Source organism: Nyctibius grandis, chromosome 7 (genome assembly GCF_013368605.1).
Source record: "Nyctibius grandis isolate bNycGra1 chromosome 7, bNycGra1.pri, whole genome shotgun sequence".
Classification (NCBI taxonomy): domain Eukaryota; kingdom Metazoa; phylum Chordata; class Aves; order Nyctibiiformes; family Nyctibiidae; genus Nyctibius; species Nyctibius grandis.
Window position 1 is genome coordinate 12,857,666 of NC_090664.1, and position 25,827 is coordinate 12,883,492.

At 38.2% G+C, this 25,827-nt stretch overlaps 1 protein-coding gene across 1 annotated transcript in view; it reads right to left on the reverse strand.

The window, feature by feature from the left end:
- RBMS3 (RNA binding motif single stranded interacting protein 3) overlaps nt 1–25,827 on the reverse strand; it is a 740,391-nt gene that overhangs the window by 70,276 nt on the left and 644,288 nt on the right. Inside the window, 2 exon segments of the mRNA XM_068404577.1 lie at nt 1,994–2,040; nt 13,255–13,361. Coding sequence (XP_068260678.1) covers nt 1,994–2,040; nt 13,255–13,361 — 154 coding nt within the window.

Below are 25,827 nucleotides of genomic sequence, written 5' to 3' on the forward strand. Positions count from 1 at the left end.
GTGAGCAACAAATCGCATTTGCACATTTTACAAGCAAAGCATCAAGGCTTTCACGGACTTAGCTAAAATAAAACCCATGAGCTAGATTTTTATTGTACTTGCAAGTAAAGAGGCTTATGAAAAATAGTAAAAATTTATAACTACAGGATATGTAGAGACTATCAAGTGAATGCCTGGGGAGGTAAAAAGAAAATATGTAACCAAAGGGTCCTGGTGATCTTCAGGTGACAGCATTTTAAAGATGCAACCAAAGGATGGAACAACAGCTGTGTAACTTTTGGGAGACAAATCAATTTTTCTGCATAGTAAGAGCTTCTTCTCATTGATACTGCATACAATCAAGATAGCACCATAAGAGCATTTCGAATGAGATGGTTTTGTCCTGATTAAATTGAAAATATTTTGACACTCTAGAAAGAAGAGATATGTCAGAGCAGTAATTAATTGTCACTCTCAGAGAGATACCTAGTGTCATAGTTTATTTCATGCTTTACAAATAAAAGAACATTTAAAAAACTGCAGAGCTAAAATTCTCCATTGGGTACTATTTCTTTTCCCAATGATCAGTGACAGCATGTTCAAACAACTGAGTGACCAACCCATCTGAGCAGCCTGAACACCTGAGCAGTATGGGTACTCCCTGATACAAATAATGTCTGATTCTGAGATAACTTTCATAATTTAAAAAAAAATATTCTTGAAGTAAAATGATATTAATCTCAAAGGATCATTCAAATTACAGTTTCCAAGACATTCACACAACTGACATGCAGGAATTCCTTTGAAATAAAAGCCAGTTGTCCGGATGAATCACTGGTAGATTATGAACTAGTAATAGTTTTATTTATAGCCTATAATGTGTTACCAGCTGAAAAGTATGACGATAGAGAAGAAAGACTCTTTTGGGAGGTCAGAACAGGGAAACAGAACCAGAGGATTCTGAAATCACAACTCTGAAAAACTCCTCTTTTTTCTGAGTTGCTCTCGTTTGGCTGCTTCCTCCACAACATGGGTATATCATGAGTCCTACAAAGCTACTGTTCATAAAGGGCAATTAAGCAAAATATACTATTATTATAGATTTGTTTTAAAGCTACTGGGAATGTTATTTTTTTTTTCTAAATGCTCCAACTGCCAGTGCCCTAACAAGTATTTAACAAATAAACCCATTCTCGTCTATATCAACACATTCTCCTCTTCATCTGGAGAACGCAGACAGGAGTATGCGTGGAATTTGATAACCATATCAAACATCTCTCTGATCAAAGAGGACTGCCAAAGAGTTCAGGGCCAAACCTCCTGCTTCTCTTCAAATTGTTGTTAACCTGTCTGAAAGGATAGCTAGATTTCAAGGCTGTTTTTCCATCTCATGAAATAACTGGAAATGCAATCATGCAGGTAAATAATATGATGATGTAATTTCTCTGCTAAATTTGAAAAAAGTTACAATTCTTTGTGTCGCAAATGGTAGTTGAGAAATGAAGAAGAGCGTTGCTCAGAATTTTACTCTTAAATCCCATCTGCTTACACACTAATTTAAGGCCTTCTCCCTGTTTGGCACTTCTATTCAGACAATGCCATGGAAGCCAGCCAGCCTGTAGAGAGAACCCCAGATGAAGTAACAGCTCTATTATCCAAAATATGCTGGAATCTTTGATGATTATTTTAACAAAAGCTAAGTCAGTAAAGGGAAATTTTACTGGTTTCCATTTCATGACAGAGAGAGCTTAAAAAAACATCCACTAGCATTTGCCAAATAGAGATGGAAACTATTAAGAAAAACAACTTCCCATTCAAATGGATATTACAAACAAGAGGTTGTAAAAACATAAGGGAAACTAGAAGAACAACTTGACAATATAGCATTACATACTTCAGACAAAATATGACTGAGTGACTTTGCTTCTGAATAAGTTTCACCACAGAGAGAGAAAACTGAAGATGATATTTGAAATAATTTTTAAAAAGGCAGAAGAAAACATGCATTCCTTACCCGTTCTGTATAGCAGCTGTTGGATCGTAAGTCAAAGCCATGCCAGCCTGCACATAGTTAGGGAAGAAAAACAGATTTTTACTATTACTGCAGAAAAAAAAAAAAAGAAAAAAAATGTTAAACATATTCTAAGCCAATATGAATAAAAACTGAATGCAACTTAGATGGAAATCTAAATTCTCCAGGGAAGCTCAGATGGCCCAAAGCAGCACAGACAGATTGGCTACCTCACCTGCCTCAGAGATCTCTGAGAAACGGATCTGTTCAGTTTGTTGCTTGTCATCTCTCCATAACATTTGGGCCAATCAGTGTTTTTGTTACACCACTATCAGTTAATAACTCCACTGAGATCAATGCATTTACACCCAATTGTTCACTATAACAAGACAGGGCCAAATCCTGCTGTTGCCTGCGAGACAGGTAGTTGGTAAACATTCTAAAGCCAACTTCACAAGGGCTTCTCAGGAAGGAGTCTCATCTTTCCTACAAAGCTTACACCCTGCGTGAGCCCAGTCTACCACTTCCCCAGGCTGTCACTCGTACTTACAGTTAATTCATTACCATGAGACAAGAAACAAAAAGTGCGCTGTGAAGCGGAAAAGACCAAAAAAAAAAAAAAAAGAAGGTGCTTGAGCTTTTAAACATGGCTTTTAAAATACTTCAGAGGTCTGGACAGCAAAAGAATTTGTTAATGGGCTACACAGAGCCTTTCAGCTGCTGTTCACCACCAAGCAGATGGTGACCTGTGCGAAAGGATTTGGCAGTATCAAAACAGCGTCCAGTTAACAACCGTCACCACCACCACCATTAGCAGACACATCCACAGGTACTGCAGGAAAGTCAGGAGAGAGCAGGGCTCGAGACTGAATTTCCTGCTCCACCCTGTGCTCCAAGACAGCAGTCGGGGCCATGCGGGAAGGACCAGCTTTTTCCCCAGCATTTACTTTTAGACATGGGACTGACAATCTCTCCTCCCACATACTGCATTTGCTTTGACTTTTTGTCTTCCTTATTTTTTTCCCCCTCCCTTTGTGAAATACTTGCCAATGTAAGACACTATCAGGAGATTGGAAGACATCTCCCTTTGTGCAAGGCTAGAAGGAGAGAGGAGAGGACCCCCATTACTCAAGGTGCTGCTTTCCCTTTGGGAGCAGCTGAAAAATGCTCCATGGCACCATCCCACCCCAAGGCACTGTATTTCTCTCCGCTTGTCATACAGACCATATGCTCACTGTTTGAGACAGGAGACAAAAGCATTTGCTTCAAGGACAGGTGCTTTACCAACCACGTGGCAGGGTCTGCACTTCTGGTGGGAGATTTTCATGCCCCTGGACCCATCTACCAAAGTACTTTCAAATAATGGCATCTGCCCCCTTCCAGATGGCTGCTCAGACAGGTCAGGAAAGCGTTTGGGCTTGGCTGGCTCCCATGCAGGCAGGTGAGAAGCCAGGGTAAAAGCTCTGGCGACGAGCGGGCAGCACTTCTGGAAGAGCCAGGTTAGCCCGGCAGCTGCACAGTCGTCTAAGAGGAGATGGTCCAAGTTTCTAGAGGTCTAATTTCTGATCTGAAAGGGTAGGCTTCACACTACTTTATGCAGCCAAAAAAAAAGTTCATGTCATTATTATATTTGAATATTTTTTTCATTATTCTTTTAAGCAGATGCTAGAGCAAATGCTTTGCTTATTGAAAATACCATTGTTTTAATAAAATACGTACTATCTCCCAAGCAAAGGATAATTCAGGAGACTAAGGCCAAGAACACATGGCTTTTTAAAAAAATTCTTTTCATTTAAGGAAAAGAAAAATAAAAATGGCTATTTCTGCAAGTTTAAAATGTCAAAGAATCACATTTAGGGTGATCCCAACCACTGTTAATTTCGACATAAAAAATAAATTAGCTTAGAAAATCATAAGGGATGATCTGCTTAACTTGGTTTTATAGTCTTATACATTCTCAGCATATTATATTGTTTGGTAAGGTTGCATTAATTACTAATGGAAAGATATGCAGTTCATTCCAAAAGAAGCCAATAAAACTTTAATATCATGAACATTTTTTTGAATGCAATACATTTTAGGGAAAAAAATCCTCTTCTATTTTCCTTTCTCTTTTCAACACATGTAAAATTTGTTATTGCTCTCTTTTTATATTCCTGTGCTGGTAAAGTCAACTTAAATAGTATGTGCAAGCCCTAGAGGGACAGAAAAATTAGTTCTAACAATTTTTAAAAAACTCAAAAGTAACTTAAGATATTCTCTATAAATCAAGGTGTTGACTTTTTAACATCTCATCACATGTCTACTCAAGACTAAGAAAAAAACCCCTTATAACCCCTTGGGAAAGGAGAGATCCAAGCTTCCTAAATAAAGGAGTTTCTAGATCTAATGGTCCTTAGAGTTGCCAGTATCAGAGCTCACTATATCCCACAGCTCGCATTAGTGTGACCTGGGGACAAAGTTGCAGAGAGGGAGGGAGAGCTGGGAGGAAAGAGGAAAATTAACAACTGCTCTTATTTTAGTTTCTTTGACATAAATAAGTATGAGGGTGCAGAAAGGATGAATTGCAGCAGTTCTTCCACCGCAGCCCTAACAGCGCTCAGTGTCCAGGGGAGACCTGCAAACACACATTTACGCTGCTTTCAGTTACTTGTCTCACAGATATTTGAGCACATGGTTGTGCACAGACCCTCAGCTTGCTCTCCAACCCCATCAAGCCCCAGATCTGTGATCTGCATGTGGCTGCATGCAGACGAACTGCACATACTCCGTTCACATACTATGTATTAGCATCATGTCCATTACATATTATTGGTATAAGGAATAAGGGACATCATTGTGGGCCTGGCGAGTACAAAATATGAAAGGCTAGACACTCATCTCCTTATCCATGCTCCATATCCATGCTGTGTGGTGACAGATTACCAGAATCTGTTCAAGTACTTCATCAGTGACCGCTATAAATATCACTATCACATTTGCCAGGAAATGAAAGTTTCCCATTAGACAAAGATGACAGTGTGCGGCAATATGTGCATATGGTACACACCTACAGTTTGCCCAGTAATATTGCTAATATCTCCCATTGCTGAAGAGCCTGAAACAGCTGCTATTTCAAATAGCTGCTAACAGAGGGCTATTTACTTCTTTTTCATCAAGTTGTGTAATTCCTCCCTACAAAATTATGCTGGCTAGCAGCCCAGGAGAGAAAACGGTTAGCCTGGACCAGTGAAAGATTTATGGTCTGAAGCATCCTCATTCATCAAGAATAAAAACTGATGAGCAAGAATAACTTACTGGAAAATTGTCTGCACTTTCCTCCATAGCACACAAACAATAATTCCAAAAATACCAAATACAGAATATTAGGGTTGGCCTCAGACTTCCACGCAATAAAGGTCGATCTTATTCTGCCAAAACACAGAACTGAATATAGCTGTCACTGTGCTTAATATGGTATTAACTATACTGAGGCACTGGCTGATGCGTCTATAGCAGTCTTCTGTTGTGCTGAAGAGTATTTTCTTCCAGGTCTTTTCATCCACTGTTTTGCTCATGTTTCAGTGGAAGGATAGGGTCCTACTCCTTCTTCCGATAGTGACACTTCCTGACGAAACGCCACCTGAGAGAGAGTGGCACTGATGATGGAACGCCACTTTAGGAAAATATTTGTCAGATGAATCTTCTATGAAGGAACAACTGAACCACAGAATTTTTATGTCACTCAGCCAGATAATGGACACATACTCAGCTACTGAATGAAAATTTTGCACCTCTACATTTCAATATGCAATCCCTTAAAGTAATTAACAAAAGGAGTATCTGCTATCGGTCCCACACACTGTAATAAATAAAGATAATTCTCAATGATTACTTAACTAGTATATTCAGAACGCCACAAGCGACAGAAATAAAACCAGCTTAGTTAAAATACTGATTTTTTAAAGAGACTATATAAACCATAAGTGTTTACTTATCACTTACTTTTATCAAAGCATCCGAACCTAGGACAAAAGAATGAAGGTTTTTGCTATTTTGTTGCTGCAGTTTTCTGATTATTCACACTGGTGAACAAAGAGATTCTAATAACAAGAGACGCAGTCTGCACCTTTCTTTAAATTTATCAGAAATATCAGAAAGCCTCTGGAAGGCAAGGGCTCCCCCAGGAAGTTTGAAGGCCGTTTTTCAACACCTTACTGCGAAAAATTTTCCATGGGTAAAGACAAGATGTTCCTGTTTCTGTTTTTTTTCCCCTCTTTGTCATGATTTGAACATAAATGAGCACATTTGCCTCATTAAAAAGACTCTTAGACCATCACATTTGCATTGCTTATGTAAATTGGATTTGTAAATCTCTCAAAGAAATGATTAAGTTGTGGAGTGATTATTAAAAAAAATGATCACATCTTCAGTATCATGTGAAATAAGGTGGGTTTATTATTTCTCTTTCAAATCTCTCTGAAGTCTGACAAGAACTACCTTTATCAGCCCAGTATTTGTCTTCCAGAAAACAGAAGTATCCATAAGTGACCAAATTTTAGGCTGCATGATATCTTGTTGGCTGCTGGGAAGTAGCTTTCACAAACAGCTTCACCAACATACCGTTACCTACTCTTTCCCTCACTGTGTGCAAAAATTCACCATAATGTCGACCTACTACAGAGATGTCGCATGCCTCTTCCTCAGAGATGGATATTCCACATATCTCCTCAAACCTGCTCTGGCCAGCCTACGCCTAGTGCTGGAGCACCTGCGCAAAGCAAGGCTGCTGTCACCACAGGATTTCTTATTATGCAGGAGGCCACAGTCCCATTGGAAAAAATTGGAGAGGCCTACAAATCAAAAAGGGGTGAAATCCACCGATGCAGTGGGTTTTCCAAGTGGGAGGCTCCCTGGGTTTCTCCTTCGTAAGGTAAGATTTGGAAAAATAAGGTTGTACCCTAGCACTCAAAGGATTTCTGTGGTGAACCGATGTGGGAGTTAGACCAGAAGATAAGTCTCTCTTCCCCATCTCCTCTGACTCATCCTCTCATCCTTTCACGCTGGAGGACTGCTGTCCCAGTGGAATGGGTGTGCTCTTGGCTATTACAGTGGAATCAATTGAAACTTCAACCCTGAAATTCCTGTACTTGTTTTGTTACCACTGCTAATATCTGCCAGACATCACAGCACAAGGATCTCTTGTGCCCTGACAGCAGATATTCTGACTGAAACACTTTGAAGAAGGAAGAGAGAGGAGCGGGAAGTAACCAACAACTCAAATGAGATTAGTTTAAAACACCGATTTAATAAAATAAGCTCAGTCAGCAGTAAAGTTAACTTAGCAGAGTTTCTTCTTTTGATTATTTAAACAGTTCTGTCAGAAATATTCCACATGATTAGAAATATTTCTGAATTTAATTCTGAATAAAAAATACCTTTCTTTTTTAGAGAAGAACTCTAGAATGTAAACGTGATACCTCTTAAATATATAGATGCATATGAAAGAAATGGAGCATTTCCAAGTGATGTGTGCTCTTTAAGCAGCTGCAAGTTCTAAGAAAAAAGCGGTTGTGAAAAAAATATAATATTGAGGTCAAACTTGGGAAGTGATTCATGAACCTCAGAAGGTCAGACACTGAGCTGATAAATACAATTACAAGTTCAGGTATCCAAATAAATGACAAGAAACCCTTTTAGTCCTACAGAGCTGGACTGAAAGTCTGGTCTACACAGCTTCTGTTCTCGGCGTAGAGTCACTTTGTGTCCACTTCAATTAAGTTAAAAGATAAGTGCTGAAGTTTACAAAAGTTAAAAAGAAAAAAAATTGGTAATTTTCCTTCTCATAGAGACATATATAATATAATACAATTATTCTGTTTCCACAGCCAACTCATACATTTAACCTTGCCATCTTCACAACTACGAATCGTCTGCTTTTTGGGATCTGCACATCCATTTTGCCATCAGTCTGATCCAGTGGTGATCAGCAGAGTGTAGAATACACATACAGCAGAGTGCAGAAAAAGATATGTCCTTTTCCCCTGTCTCCAACATCTGTTTATTCTGTGTAAGAAAACACTGTCATAGCAGCAGAATTTGGAGGAAAACCCAACTGCAATAAAATCTCTGGGGCAAATGGCATGACATTTTTCATTGCAGAAGTAAATCCAAAGCCAAAATGAAAACTAAGAAAACTAACCTCAGAGAGCAGGTACAGTCCTGATTCTACTTTAACCAAACCATGGACCTTATTATAAGTAAAAACAGTCCCTTTTAAAATCCTGATTTCAGGGACAGTGATTTCATATAGGTCATTATTTTATAATATTTCTATGTGCTTTAGAAGCTCAAAATCCAACCATTTAAACTGATGTTTGGTATTTGTGCCACTTAGGCACCTTTTCAAAACATTGCCCACAATGACAGTGTCTTATGTCATGAAGAATTTTTAACTCATTGCTCTGTATCTTTTCACTTATTTGTCAGTTACCTTTTGCCCTTCTACTTTATCCCTCGGTGTAGGCTTCTCTTCAGGTTCAATTCCTCTCTTTGCTAAACTAAGCTTTTGCTGAAAATAAGCATGCAAAATACTAACCAATGTCTAATTTAGACGCATGCTAAATATATACTAAATGTCTTTGTGCATGGTTTGCATATGAGGGTACTACTGCATATCTGGACAGGCCTGGAAATTTTCTCCCACAGAAAAGAAAAAATTATTTGTCTAGGTATAAAATACATCAGCCTTAGACACTGAGGATATGGAACACGACTAAGTAGTACTCATCTCCTTGGAAGCATAAAAAGAAATCTATATCTGAGTTATAAATGGGCCTGGCACAGATCTACTAATCATTTCTAAATGCCTGCTGCTGGTAAAGAAGGGACAACTGGCACCAGGATCAACTGCTTCAGCCCTTCACTGGTACTGACTTTACAAAAAAATCAGGAAGTCTCTCAAATTACCTATTGTATGTTTTTCTCTATAAATTACTGTTTGCATTAGACAAAATTGTAATGAGTAGCATATAAAAAGAGAAGCTGTTAACAAAAGCAACATTCCCAAACTACTAGGTCATCTTATTTTCTTAAGAAAGAATTAAAAACATGTTTATTTCTTTAGACATTTCACCAACTGATCTTGAAAGAAAACAAAGGAGAAAGGGGGAAAGGAGGAAGAGAGGGAAGGGGAGGAAACGGAGGTTAACCTCTTGGCTATTGAGAAACAAAAATGTAACCCAGATTAAAGAAGCAAGAAAGTAATCAATAGAAGAATTATCGGTGGCAATTATTAAATATTATAGCCATCAGATCAAATTCATTGACAAGGTGGTCGCATTCAATGGTACATGTCGCTATTGTGATATATGCACCAACGCTGTAATGGTGCTATTCTCTTGCAAGAACGACAATGTAAACATTTAAATGGTCTAAATTTTATAGAAACTTGCAAATGAAGTATCAAAGGTTTTAAAATATTGTGACTGTAAAAAAAGCTTAATCACTTTGGGCTGACCAGATGCAAAGCATTTCATTTGTTTTCAGTTTATGTGAGATTTCTCCCTTTCTACCAGATAAATTTCAAATAAACTCTCTCTTAAATACACATATCAAAAGATTTTATTTCTGAATAACCAAAACAAAGTTTCAGTAAATCTGCAATAAAAGATTATGTTGTAAAATTTAAGTTGCAGTTTTTAATCCAACCTGATCTCAATTTTTAACTACTCTTGATTCCCCAGATGCATTTTCAGCTAAGGAACTTTTTTTTTTTGAGAAATATCACCCACCTCTAGACTTGTCAATTGCAATTTAGAGGTAAATTAAATCAATTAAATAAGGTGATTATCCTCTATCACCATCTCAACATGATCTTGTCAGGGAAAGTTTCAAAACAGAGTGCTGAATTAAACCGGTGTGGCTCAAAAAAAACCTATCATGAAATAAAAAAAAATTAAACTAACAACTCAGTTATTAGGTCAGAATTTCACTGCAAATATTTCCAACATTTGCAGGTTTCACTGTACATTTATTGCACCTGTATGTTAGATGCCTAATTTGACAGCCTTTTACAAAGCCATCAGTAATCTAAGCTCTTGGCTCCTTAGTCCAGAACTGGTCAGCCATCACAAATCCTCAGTCAGATGCCTCAGTACATCTGCTGAGTATTTCCTGAGGCTTCAAACAAAGTGGAAGGGTAAGCACTAGAAAGTGCTGTTCAAGGTCAGGCATTCTTCCCTGGTTACAACTGGCCAAGTAATCAAGTACCAAAAAAACCCCCTGAAAAGCCCTAGATAAATTCATTGCATTCCTAAAGACTTGACTTTAAAAGGTAAGCCAATTTAACAGCCAACTAAAGCATTTCTATATGGTTATGAAGCAATCTACAAAAATGTACAATAGGAATAAGATTTTCTATTACATTCTGCAGTATGGCCTGAAATCTTTACCAAAAAAAGTAATCCCCTCTTATAAAATTCCCCAGAAGCTCTCCATAAAAGAGAACAAAACCTCTGAGAACGGCATGCCACAGAGGTAAAACCTGCTCCTCCCCGCTAAATCTCCTGACATTTCCCCCATACAGCAGAGTATTGGGCACAGCTGCCTGTCTCTGCTCCGCATACTCAAATTTGAGGCCAGTGACAGAACTGTTAGTGCCATTTCTCTGGGGTCTGTCCTTCCAAGCAATAATCCTCACGCATGCTCAGTGTTAATGTTGGTTAAACCTCAGAAGTTTTAGAAATGCCCTTCATGTAAGTATTCAAGAATGCAAAGGCTTATCTGAACAATAGCCAAATACATCTTGGTCTAGATACTGCAGGATTTGGCCAGGGTGGAAATACTGAGGGAGTAATCTCTTGGACACTACTTCAATGCTTTTCTTTGGGGAAGAAACCAACAAAAAGCAGAGGTTTGGGGAGTATTTCCAGATCCCATTCGTAATCAGAACTATACTATACTATATACTTGTCATATATCAATTATTTCTTACTACTCACTGCCTGTTCATTTCTAAAGAAATTAAAGTTGACAGAAATAATTGTAGGAAGGTTACCCAAGTGCTGCTACACAGAGAACAACTGAATGGTACATCGTGGTTAGAGTAAGATCATTAAAAGACAAAGAGTCAGAAAAATCCTATTGTATATAAAATATAAGAGTAATTACACAGAAGGATTTTACATTGGAAATAAGAAAATTAACAACAGTGGGGAAGAAATCCAATAAATGACTGACTCTAAAACAGAACATGCATTCTTGTCTTTGACGCTTTGAGTAGTAAATATCCAATGTGCAGCAAGGTACTAACCAGATGTTAGTAAACAGAGAAAATCTAAGAAAATCTAAGAAAACAGAGCACCTTCCTAGCCTGACATATTTCTGAGTTTGTATCTTTACAATCTTTCCACATTTGTAGACTATACCATGACAACAGCTTTGTAGCTGAGAACAACAATAAGGAATGATGTCTCTGATCACTGAAAACTAGTTTTTAAATGTTGATACTATAAACACACCACCCATACCCTGCCTCTATGTCACAGTGATATCACCATGCTTAATATGAGCCACTCCACTAGCAGCGAATGAACTTCGTACGATGCAATAAGCTGATGCCCTGAGGCCATAGCCATAATGGTGACTTGTTGGCTTTAACTTTATATTCTCTTGTTTATTGATTTGAACTGAAAGAAGTATAGAGCAGTGGAGATAACAGCTATGATGGCATTTACTATTTAAATAGGGATTTAGAGTCTTTAAAATATGGGTTGTTTACCTTACTGGGGGTTTACTATTGTCTCCTATATAGAGACCTTTGTTTTTCAAGCTCTGTATACGATGACCTGAGTATACCGTTTGAAGTACTTCTTGGGCGCTTGGTCCTCAGATCCTTAACATGACAAACCATAGTGGCTGCTAAGAATACACCTCCGTTTTTTGAAACATATGACATAAGAGACAGCAACGAACCTCTGGAGACTTCTGCAACCTCTTGTAGCAAATGTGGCTGCCACACTGGCACTTTCAGCCCACAAAGCTAAAAATATTTTGGAGCATTGCTGTTGGAACAGTGTACAATAACCACCTTGCTGGAAGGAGAAATTTTTACGCTTTCAAGAGGCCTTTCTGTTTGTTTTAGGAGCTCACCAATCATGCTAGAGTGTATCTGTCATAAGCTAATGGTCCGAAAAGTATCAGCTAGCAAAATCAAGTAGTTACAAAAAAGCAGAAACACTCTAGAAACATGTAACTTAGAAACACCAAATAGTTTTCTTGTTTATTTGCTTTGTAAAATTGAAGTAAATATAGCAAAATCCACCAGAAGAAAAAAAAAAAAAACATAAAGAAAAAACCCCAACAACTTGTATTCTGGTGGGTCACAACTGAGCAACATACTTCTTTTTCCTTGAAGTCTAAATTATAAATGCAAAGAACAGGTGTTTAGGACAGAAACACCTATAACTCCTTCAGCCTTCATAGTTATAATCATGCATAAGAAGGTACTGTGACCAGATCTACCTCATTTATTCAAGTATCTTTATCCTATAATAACATTTGAGAAGAGTAAACAAACTCTTGAAAAGCCAAATAAATTCCTTTCTTATTTCCCCCACATTTGGAGTCATTTCATGTACAAGTACACAGAAAGGGAACTCCAGTAACAGACTATTTGCAGCAGAGCAGAAAGCAACCGTTAGTTTTGTTTAGTTTTGGGTTTTTTTTAACTTTGTACACATGATGGAGCTGAGGCTACTGTAAACTGTTTTGTCTTAGACAGAGCGAAGAGCCCAGCTCAGATAAGCTTTTGGAAAACTTTTACATGGACCATACATTTGGAGGTCCAAGTGCATCTTTCCCTTTCATAACAACCCACCTATTCCCCGATGATCTTTTATCAGCAGGAACTATATGCAGGAAGTAACATTGTTGAGTTGCTTAAGTGTAAACTGATTTGGAGTTTACAAAAGGTACACCACGGGTGCTGATGGCATACCAGTGAGAGAATACTGGGCTCAGGTCCGGCTGCAGACAGAGCGCTTGCGGTGGGACAAGGCTGCGCACAGTTCCACACCAAGCTCTGAAATTCTCTTTTCCTGTAACTTTACACTCCACACATTATTATAAGCCTCCCTCTCCTCCCTGCTTATATACCTTTTTCTGCGTGAAACTACTGTACTTTGTGTGCAATCTGATTTATTTGTAGCCCTGAAAAGTAGACCTCCAGGTCTGCAGCCGACTTCTGCCAAACCTCAGGAAAATAATTGCCACGTGGCACTTACCTCTCCTTCTCTGGGCCACGGCCTTCCATTCTGTGTGTATTTGCTTTGATTCTGGCGCTTCTTTTGCCCTCCATCAGCAAATTTGCACAGCAAAGGCTCAGTGGGGGCTGTGAAGACAAGAAACCCAGTCTATATTAGCATCCCCCCCAAAGAAAGTGATTATACCAGCAACAGTAGTGCTTTGTAATACTGATCTTTTGAAGTAAAATCTTGCCTTCTGCAGATATTTTTTGCCTCTTTTAGCCTTGACTCCACTGGCAGCTGTTCTCACTAACTAAGCTTCAAAAAATATATACTGGCAGCCCTTAAAAGAATTTAGCAAATATTGTTGAAAAAATAATCAGCCTACGCAGAATGTTAAGTTGCTGTAGTGGAATAGCAGAGTCAGGCATTAGTTCCAGCTAAGTAAGACACGTATTCATGACCAGCATTAGTGCAAGAATAAACACTGCTTTACTAAAGCAGCTTTCTGTTTTTATTGTAAAAATTTTGCAAGAATCTGTTTAAGGAATAAGTGTTCTCACTATTTTTCTGTTTCTCCGCACCCAATCCTTTAAAAATCTGAATAAACAGAATAAAATAGACTTTTGCCAAGCACAGTCCAATTAACTTTCTTTTCCTCTTAACTCCTCTTTAAGCAAGTTGGCAGCTAAGAAAACTCTTTTCCTCTCCAACTGAGATCTGGTGTGTACAAATACAATAGTCGGGGGGGCCAGACCCCCAGGAAGAAAGGATATTCACAGAGCTGCACACCCCAAAAGGCAGCTCACAATAGGGTCCCCTAGTGAAGAAATTACCACACATCAAATGGGTACAACAGGAAGGGATCTTTTCCCATCTACTCAAGCCTTTAACAGCCTCCTAAAATATTTTGCAGCCAAAAGCTGTAATTAGCTTGCTGGTGGGAGCTCGCCTTTGCTGTGTCCTGCTTAAAAGAGAGGCCAAATTCTACCCACTTCATTAGGTGTATGTTAAGACTGTCCTTTATTTCCTACATCAACAGATAAGTAAACCAATATTCGCTTGGTCGAAAGAAATCTAAAAATGATGTGTCACATCTGATTTTTTTCAGGAAATTTTGGGTTCCCAAGCATGAAAAGTAGAGGCTGTAGTGAATTAACCAGGGTTTTCGGTGGAAAAAAAGGCAAGAAACTTGTTTTTTTCTCCTTGCTTCCTGTTTCTGGGAAGCTAGAAATGTTGAAAGAATAAAAGTGCAGGGACATGAAGAAAAGGCTGCAATAAAGTGGTTAGTCAAGTGGCTGACTTATTTATTTGTAATAGAAATAATGATGTGGTTAAAGGATGAGATAAGCTCATATAATATTAAATCACGCTCACCTCCCCCAACCTCTTAGTTACAGACAGTTCAAAATGGGTCAGAAAGTGTAGATTAAAACTGTGACCACTTCAAAACTGCAACCAAGGAGCAATGCATACAGAGAATCTCACATCAAAAACACAGTTTCTCATTGGGACAGCATCACTTTGGCTACTTCTGAAGCTTTAACAGCTTTGTTTTTTCATTGCCATTTTACCAGGCTAGTAATTTACAAGGTCACTAGAAACTGAACTGCAGGGAACAATCCATTATTGGCAGAAAGCTCGACTGTGTGACCCCAGAGGTCCTTCCCCACCTCTGACTTCGATTATTGTATCAGATTTTGGTAGAAGCAATGCTCAGCCAACCATTTTAAATTTAAAATAATGAAGGTTTAAAAGCATCCAGGTGGCTGTGGAGATTCTTTCTGCAGATAGAGAGATTTTACAGGGCTGATTGCCCTTCACTTCCACCAGGTTTACTCCATAGCACGATGCTGCATGATTTCAGAGTGGTTACTTACAATTCACTTTGATGTGACTGTGAGGGAGGAGCAGGTGCTAAGCCAGCATTAGAGAAAGACCTATTATACATCACATCTGAAGCTTCAGAAGCTTTTTAAGCACCGAACAACTATCAAGCTACATATGATCCCATTAGGAGGAGCATGCAAAAACAATCTGCACGTTGGAAATTTACACATGCCATGATCATTTCCTAATGTACACATGGGGTATTAGCCCATATACTATGATGTGGCTGAGCAAGCTAGGAAGTCATATGGTTTACTACAGACCCTCTCTATACATTAGCCAACCACAAACAGGAAGCTGTTGCTTTTCTGTATTTCCCAATATCCAGCACTACTATCTGACAACCGCTTATTTGTTATCTTGGGGCTTCCTAAAGTTGACTGAGATTGAACAGAACTGCCAAACAACTTTACCCCCCCCGCCCCCCATCTAGAAAAAAAAGTGAAAAACATTTTACAGACTTTTCAGGAGGTAGGGAAGAAGATGGAAAAAGACAATGGTACCATGCCCTTCACAGGCAAGTTTCTGCATGGGAGGATATATTCCTCTACAGCAAATTGAGGGGGACTCTGGGGAAGAAGTTGATCTGTGTTGATCAACATTACCATAACCAAAAAGATCAAAAGACAATGTTCTGACAGGAAGACAGAGTCCAGATAAGGTGGTTTTGGGTTGTTTGGGGGTTTTTTGAAAAACACAGGCACATAGCATATTACATCCAGCAAGACAGAAAATTATATTATTAGCTCTGAAGTTGTGTAGGTCTTAATGGTTTACACCTGGAAACAACTATGCTAACAAACCCCAAAATATAAAGAAATCAAATGAATACTCTTCCTTGTTTTAGGACATAAGGTAGAGTGTAACAGAGTCTTAGGAGTCCAAACATATTGCTCTAAGTAAACAGAAGAATTCATATCTCTGGTTTACTTCAGCCCTCTTGAAATCCCTTGTAAGAAAGGTTCTCTAGGCTTTGCAAGATCAGATGCACGTGAATATTTGACATTAGTACCAGCATTCTCACTAATCAAATACATAGTAGAATTCTTTTTTAATGGTTTCATGAAATGTCAGAAGTGTTTTAAAACTAATGAACTTCAGACAAGAAAAAAATCACAATTAAGTACTATGATTATTGATTCAAAAAGAAAATATTTAGGAATTATTCAAACAACATCAACATTGCATGAATAATATCAAAGGACTGCAGCAGAAGTGGGATATTTTACTCCCACATACTTCAGAAGGGGAAGAAGGAAAAAGGGGAATCTTTTAAACTTTTTCTGCTTTTGCTCTCTTCCATTCCAGACAGATACTCTTCAATTTATGGACTGAATTTTTACTTTTCTCCTTTTCCTCTGTATGAACACACTTCCTGAAAACAAATGTCTGTGTCCCTGCCTCTTCTCTCGGCTTTTGTACTGCTGACTTAATAGCAAATGTAATTTGGATATCTGTAGATGTTCATATTTTGAACCAATAAGCACATCTTTTTTATGGTTCTTGACATCCTAAAAGTTCAGAGCACGTGTGGTATTTTGAAGCATATCTGAAAAATCTACTGTTGTTATTTTCCTGTCAGAAAAGTGAGAATTGATTCACTTGAGACAAATTTCGGGCTATTCCATCCTGATAAGCTCTTCAAGATAGAAGGCACTGCTCTTTCTTTGATTTCTACCTGACAGTAACAAATAGAAATATCAAGAGTAAATAAAAGCTTTAACCTGAAGAAAGTTCATTAAGCCATAACCCATTTTTCAAAGAGAAGATTTAAACGCTTGCTGTAGTTCCCATCCAAAGCCTGCTCTAGTTAATAAGACATAAATAGCCCTGAACTTGGCTTTCAGTCCTGAGAAGGAAGCAGGATCAAATTGATAGTGCTTCTAAACAGCATTTGCCAAGATATTCAGGGCTGCTTTAGGAGAGGGCAGTAGTTGCTAGTGTTCAAATTCTGTTCCCATGGAAGTCAATGGCTAAAGCCCTATCTCTCTTCAATCAGGCCCTGAATTTACTCTAGGAGTTCAGTGGAGGTGAAAGAGAGAGACTGGGTTTATGTCAATCAAGCCTGTCGATATTGTTGGAGTTCCCTTAGGAGATCAGCTTCTCATGCTCCACTCCTTTAGATGGACAGACTGTGCAGACAGACAGCACTGAGCTGTCAAAAGGCTGTTATATCACCAAAAGCAACACTGGGATTTAAAATACGACAAAAACCTTTAGATGGAAGGAGATGGGGATAACACTGCCCCCTTCTCGGATCTGGCAGCCTCTTAGAAATGTCCCATCTCGGGAAGGCAACTTCAATTAAATTGGAGAACTCAACAAAAAACCCAAACTTCTAACTATTCTGAATACATAATGAATGAATTCTCTCATTCATTGCAAGGCAGATACACTTGAGCTTCTACATATGCAAAAATGTATATATTCATGAGCATGTGCTTCATAAAGGAAGATGAAAGCTGTCATTTGCATTCAGTGAATCTTTTTCATTATTTCAGGCGCTCTGAAACTTTTTCTATCTTAAGAATTACTGAGAAAAGCATATCCTCCATAACTTCCAATCCATAGTCATATAGCATCGTCTGTCCAGCAATGGCAAGAATTATATACATAAAAAAGTAATAACAAGAACATATTTATGTATTTTAACTGCTTTCACTATGAATATTTTTGAAGACAGAATTTTTTTTCAGCATGTCAGGAAGAGTTTAATCTCTTCTTCTCATCTTGTGCAAAAATGACAGTAACATTTCCAGTAGACCTCCTAGAAACAAGTGCATTGTGAACATTCATGTGGGTCTTTAAACACCTTCATTTTGTTAGTGTGAAGAAAAATTATGAGAAAGTCATTGGTATATCAATGAATGGTCACTGCACAGTCAATGATCTTTTTCAAAGTGCATTTTTATGAGAAAGTTGGATTAATTTATTTTTCAGCCTTGGCAAATCCTCCTCTGCCATAAAAAAATGGAGCAGAGCAATAACTGAATTCACAAGTACACCAAGTACCCAAACTGGTCAAGCTTTGATAACTATTTTTTTTCTTAACTCCCTTCCAAATTTTAAGTATTTTGACAACATTTTCATGTACAAATCACACAGAATATCTGATTGAAACATCCATGCAAGAACCAACCACTTTATCTGCCCCAGATCAAACATTTTTAGTCTTTAGGAAAAACGTCATCCTATGGTAACATCAAAGACACTTTATAAGCAGACCTGTTCACTCATACAGTATTTCAGAGGGAGACATGAGAGACACAAAAGCTCTAGAAGCAAGGCAGGACAGGGCAAGTTAAAGTTCTGATTCTATACCTAGGCTCAGATAGATCTACCCAGCAAGACTACGGTCTTTACAGAACCTGCAAAGTTTATTTACAAAATGAATTTTGCTGTTGTAAGCTTTAAAATTGTAAAAGTTTCAGGACCCCATCAACAGAGCAACTCTCTGCTCTAGTGAGTCCACTGGCTTCTAGGAAAGTTCTGTCACAATACTTACTCATCCCAAAGTCATAAATAAACAAAACTTGAACTTCAAGGAAGACTAGCAAACACAACCATAGCTATTCTGCTCTTGGAAAATGAAGATGAAGAATTACAAAAGATGGTATGTGACACAAAAGGATAAAAGGACATGCAAGGACAAAGCATTAGCTGAGTAAGTAAATTGTAAGTAATGAAGCAAATAAACACATCATCCTATCCCACATGGAGTACTTGACTTGTTGAAGGACAGAGTTGATAATTTTGTGGAGTAATAGATTTTGTCCCAGAAGTCCGTGATACTGGACGTGATGTCACAGGAGAGACCTAAACATATATACATAAAAGTATAATGGAAGTGCACTATTACATGTTAAAATTATTCTTTGCTGCTCAGTGTTTTTCCAAGAGCCAGTGCTTTTACACAGGTCAAGCAATATATAGCATATTTGTCCAGTAGGTTTACCGTTAAATTTAACTACATGTTATTCAGTGGACTTGTACAGCTGATTACAAAAGCTAAACAATGAGTTAACATTGCATTTTAGTTTCTACAACATACCACTTTCACAATATAATTATAGAAATTGGGGAAAGAGCTTTATATAATGGAAAAGTACCCCAAAGCAACAATTAAAAAGCAAACATCTGTTTGGCTAGCAAGACAAAAAAAGTGCTTTACTTTCGATAAATTGTATTGTAGCTTAAGTAATTATCTGTAGTTCACCTCTTCGTCTTAAGAAATGGGAAGCAATCCTTTCATCTTTTTGTATAATAATTACTTCTAAAGAGCAAGAACATATTAGAAAAGGAAAATAAATCTCAAAGGAGAAATAGTGTGTCAAGCATAAAGTTAATATTTCTATTCTGTGAAACAGAAATTACTTAGAGCAGGTAGAACAGCTAACCACATGCACACATTGGAGAAACTGTATGCCAACTATGAAGAGTGGTCCGAATCTTGTTGCAATCGATGAAAACACTCCAGCTACTAAATAGAAAAAGTTATATTTAATCATATTGTTGCAGAAGCCCCCATAAAGATTTGTCAGAGCAGATCAGAAGCTACAGTCTCCTTTCTATGAGAAACCGCAACATTCATTTTACAGCTTGTTTTTGTTTAAAAAACTATTTTAGTTCTCAAATTTTCAACAGAAGAGCAGATTGAGAGTGCCTGATTCAGGCCTATTAAAACATTCCATTCCAATGTTGCTGATAAGGAGAAACTGTTATAACTTGAGACATTATTTTATGCAGATAACATACAGAAACAGATGCTTCAATATGGTATTGAAACTTAAACAATATCAAACAAAACAGCAAAGCTGAAATGCAGTATTAAAGCAGTGCTGAAATGTTGTAATACTATGGCATGTTTTTATTTTAACTCCATTTCTCAGCCAACTCTAGTGCTGGTCTCTGTTGCAGAGCGCGAATGAATGAGGAGCAAATCCAGAACAGAATTAAGGAGTTCATTAATTAACTCCATTAACTAATAACTAATTAAATAATACGCTGCACTTTAATGTTGGATTCTGTCTTTATTTTAAACAAAAGGTCTGAATCTGAGCTCACAGAAGTTCTCAGTGAATCCAAAGCCACTCTACCAAAACCTAATTTAAATTTGAGGTAACTGCGAGCAAAAGCAGAGTTTGGACGGGGAGTTTTGCCAGAGAAAGCAGCTTCCTCAAACTTGATGATAGAGGAAAGTTTGCCCTATTGGAGGTCCCCAGTGTAACGCTGAAAAATATCAGCTGTAGTTCACCCTTTGCGTCCAGTGCTGTGACAGCTCTTCACAACCTGAAACGACTGGAAGAAAAGGAAGTGGGGTCTTTGAGGAGTGATTTGTTTTGCAGTTTTTAAATTTCTCCAAGAGTCTTTACAGCAAAAGAGGAGGTCCTTTCATCGAACAACTGTGCAATCAAACCAACTAAGTATGTGCATCAGTTTGCAGAAATCATGTCACGCACTGGTGCTTAGACCTGTATTTTCCATGACTTTCGGACAGGACCCATAACCGACTGAAATCTGGGGTACATCGTTTTAACGTGCCAATTCTAATTACAAAGCATAGAATTGGGCTGGGTTAATATCTCCTGTAAAAACAACTTTGATAGACTCCCTTGGATTCCTGCCTCTCTAGAAGAGCCACGTACCAAAAAAATGAGACAGTATCATATTTTGAAGAGGAGTATTGGTTACAAGTCATTCAAAGCACTTCACGTATGATCTGTGAGACAGATAATAAATAAATACTGAAACAAGTAGATATAAAATGCTATTTTTTTGTTAAATAAGCAAAGCCCTACACTTGTTCAACCAGCACCGTGGAAAAGTGAATGCTTAAGAAACCAACCCACCCAATTCTTCGATGTTTGAAGAATTTTTGCGTGGAACTTATGTGCCACAGCTCCCCTGTATTTCTCTCATGCCACAGTAACTAAGCAAGACACTGAAGGAAGAAGAGCCTACATAGCTCTTCTGGAATCTATGCAAGTAATTAGTAGAATAAAGATGTGGTAATGCAATGGTCCCCTATCTAAAGTTTCTCCTCGTTGACAATAGCTGACAAGTGTGAACAGTTTTCAAAGAACAACAAAAAAATGTATTTTTTATGTTTTTGGATAGATTTTGCAAATGCTAATTACTGTCTGGGATTCTGACTTCTACGATTTAAAAAAAAAAAAGAAAAAAGAAAAAAAGTGGTTGCTTTTACCATTTTTATGCCATTGGCTTCTTGTACAATTACTGCTTCAGAGGCTTATTAGATGACATGTTTGGGCAGTTGATTTCTTCAAGTGAAATGAAAAAAATGCCAAACTTAAAAAATATTCCTGAAAGCATTTTAAGACATTTTACTGTTTTTTGTTGTGACTTCTCAGACCATGACTTGCCACACAGGCACACACTTCTGCCATGTGTGAAAAGGAACTAGGAGGGATCAGGTGGATAATATCCAACCCATGATCCCAAGATCCAGTGAAGCTGATGAGAACACTTTCAATACCTTCAACGGGCTTTAGCACATGCTCCTAGCCTATGACTTGAAGTAAATATGACAGCAGTTATGCTGGAGTCTCTCTTACGAACTGTTTTCTTTCCTAGCATTTTTCTTTCAGTGCCACCACTCAAACATGCCCTAGTGTTTTATTGGGTCTTTAAACTTAAAGCTGCAATCCTGTCATATTAGTAACAACATGTAAAGAAAGTGAAGACAACCGCTAGCCTGTCATCAGGAAGTAGTTTTCAGCAAAAAACTACAGAGTGAGGTTCTGCAATCTCACTGTGTTGCTTCTCATCCCAGATAAGCATTAAAGCTGAAAATTCATATGTCGCAGCAGTGAACTAGAGGACAGGTCTGAGTTGTATCGTGTTTTTAAACAAGTAGCACCCTGACTTCAGTGCATTTACTTCATACTGGTGTACCACTTTAATGCTCCTGTACCAACGTACATCAGCTGAGTGTGTGGTCCCAGGACTTCAATCTACAGGTAAAAGTCGACTGAAAAAACCTCAACCTTTAAGTGTGAACCCAAACCCACTCTTTAAATCCCCTCTGAGACTGCCCTATGAGCTTTTAGGAAGATTGTACTTCATATACCTTTTTGCCCTCTCCCATAATCTTAGAAGTTATTTTGTTTGGATGAAAATGGAGATCTTGTATTTCTTACTGTTCAATTATTAAGGAACAGCAACAGAGTCAGCTTCATCTGAAAGGCTCAGCAATTTTTAAATGATCTCATGTACCGTAATTTATAATGGAAAATCAGGTGCAAATAGTGTGAGATGCTTTCTAGTTCCCCTCTAATGGAAATAAAATGAATCCCTGGTAATGGGTGACCCTACTTGCTTCTGTGGTCACCCATTTTACTTTTCAGTGTTCTCTTTAGTAGTCTCGGGAGAAAAGAGCAAATGCAAAGCTTTTATCCAAAGCTGCTTCTCAAAACAACAGCTCTGCGCTTCTGCTATAAAATCTATTTTTACTGTTCTCATAAACTAATGTTATTGATCACAGAGACTTTGCTATTATCCCACTAAGAAAAAAAACTTACTTGCACAGACAGTCCAGAGACAAAATGATTGGAATTTATGCAGTACAAAGAATTAATCCTGGTTCTGCTAATACAAGGTTACTTCATGTAGTTGTTTAAGTATTTCTTTATTATTTATTGAATTTACTTATTTTAAATTTAATTTTATTAAATGCTTTATTATTTTTTATTTAGTATTTATTTTATCATTTTTTATTTAGTATTTATTTAGATAAACCAGACCATTACCATCACATCATTCCTGCTAGAACTAGCACTAAGGAGAAAAGAAAATTCTTTTCAAACATATGCTTTCAATATAAACAAGGAAACCTGGCCAAATGCTTTATGTTAATACAATGATTTCTTTCCACCAGCATAATGATAATTGCTGTACACAGACATTTATTTTTGACTAATTAAGGTTGAGTCTTGGCATTTACTGCTCACACTCCAACATATGTATACCATTAATGTCCAGAAGAGCTTATGCAACATAGTGTTAAACTGCATGAGGAAAAAATGCTTCAGTTATGACCATTAGCTTATTTAATTCAGACCTACGTGTTTAAATACTACATTTTGTTTACCAGTTGTGGGGAAAGACACATCTGTGTGACTTTGTGAATGGTCACTGTAATAAAAAAGTGGCCATATATATAATACTAACATTATTTGCAGCTTTACTCATAGTCTGTTACGAAGTAGCAGTAGAAAATTCTTACAATCGGAAAAAAAGATTTGGTTTGGGTAAAGATGCCCTGTGTATGGTCAAACCAGTAACATGACCTTCTTGATATCAGAGCTAAAGCAGCATATTCCTAGAAGGACTGATTAGTGTGGATGCATGATATACTCCTGTGTAAAGGAAAAAATAAATCCAATTTTTAACCAGCTATCAATCTGTTCAACAGTGTAAAAATATTCAGATATTTTTCTTCTCAGACTGCCTAGTGAAAATCCTTTTATTTAAATCAGTTCTAATTAACTCACATTCCAACAACGACTACTGGGTGCAGCAGCAAAAACTCCAATCACTTATAATCTAAAACACAGCTGAGCAGTATAATTTTGCCACTACTATGAGAAAGAAGGAAAAGCTGAAGGGAAAATTCTTTTTATTGTTATTGCCCTTCTTTCATTTTATTCTTCTGCATTCACTGGAAGACATAATGTGTATACCCTAAACCGAGGGAGTTTGCTAGAAGCTAACACACAGCATCACCAGCTTCCTCCCTTAAACACAGGAATACCTTTAAAAAGTCGATTTGACCCTGACTGTGTCAGAACTATGGCCGGGTATAGGTTACACAGCAGAAAGCATTTACGAGATGGTGACTGACTGATTCTTAAAGGCAGGAGTTCATTTCACTGTGATAGAGAATATCCAAATCACACTAAACACCTCGGACGGGATAATTACGGTGTACCACAAACGCTCTCTGCATGCTCTACCATCTTCTCCTGTAAACAGGCCCAAAGGGAGGGAGGGAATGCTGCGTAAACAACATAAGTAAGGACACCAATAACCCTTCCCTTTTTCTCCCCAGCAGAAGGGGTGAGCAGCAGCTCAGAACATGGACCACTGACTGCACAGCACCACAGGACACACCAAAGCCCCCACAGCTCCAATGCGGTGCATCGGCTGCTCCTCATGGCAACTTCCAAGCCCTGAGTCTGCAAGATAGGCTTTTCTGTGTGCTACTGAACTGAACGCCACTGCTTCCCTCACCAAGCACCTGTAGGTAGGAAGCAAATGTGGCACTGGCATGTATGTGCCAGGAAAAGAAGAAAGGGCGTTGGAAAAAAAATTGCTCAGTGCCTCAGTTTCCTTGAAGGGCAAGAAGGCAACAAGCACTTGAAAGATACCATCACCTGGAGCTCCTGCCAGGACATGGAGGCTTTGCACCAGCTTAAAGTAAGTCTCTGCCTTCAAGGCACAATTGTACCTGTGATTTCCATGACAAAAAACTGCACAGTGGTTTCACTGGGAATTTTCCATTATGTCACCTATTTATGACACAACTTTATCCAAGGGAAAGACAAAAAAGTGAAATTATAATCTTTTCCCAAGACAATGGAAGATCTCATTCATACTTCTTATCTCTTTTCAAAACGTGTTGATGATACCAACGCTAAATCTAATGTGCTATGACATAAGGAAAATTCTAACCCTTACAGCTTAAAAATCCTTTATTACCATCTAAGATGATATCCTAGAATATTAAATAGATAACACTAAACCCTTCTGAAATTTTCAAGTGCAGAGCTTTCAGCTGAGGGTAGAGAAGGAAGCAAACTTACATAGTTGTCCTGGTTTGGCCCAAACCAGGCCAATTAGTCTTAAAGAAACCAAGGTCACTGCTAAATTCCTCACTGCTTATGAGTGAAGAGCCAAAGGGGGGTCGCACCTGCAGGGAGGAGCAGACAGGGCAGGTGACCCAAGATTGACCAACGAGGTATTCCATCCCATACACGTCATTCTCACTTTCCTGTTTATCACTAACCCACTGCCTCCTGGAGGTGGGGCCCAGGAGGGAGGGGCCCTCCTGTCTCCCACTGATTGGTACCAGCTTTGCCAATTCTGCAGTTAAAAGCCTGCAGGTGTGATGGCAGTGAGAGCTATTGCATTTTCCCCTCTGCCCGTGCTGGGTGGAGCTATTGCATTTTCCCCTCTGCCTGTACTGGGGGGAGCAACTCTGCCTGAGGAGGATTTCCAAGCTCTTGATCTTGGTTTTGTACATATTTGTATATATTTGGTTATTTCTATTATATTCTTTTTCATTATTATAGTTTATTAAAACTGTTTTAACTTTCCAACCCATAAGTCTCTCTCCCTTTTCCCTTTCCCTTTCCCTTCGGGTTGAGGGGGGGAGGGTTAACAGAGAGCATCTGCCACAGGTTTAGTAGCTGGCCCAGCTTTAAACCGTGACAATAGTAGAGACTGAGTGTCTTTACTCTTCTTTAACTCTGTGTAATACATGTCTCAGAGGTTGTATGAAGGTCATGCTAGATCCTGCTTTGCCATGGGTCCAAAAATTACAAAAGGAATGTGACTTCAATGCTAAGCTTGGGAAAGTAAAAACCAGTCCTGTACTCCTTCAGTTAAAAATACTGGAACAATAAGAACAGGAACGAGCCAAGCACAACGAGGAAGAATAGGTGAAAAAAGAAAAAAAAAGGTATAGAAATAGGCAAAGAA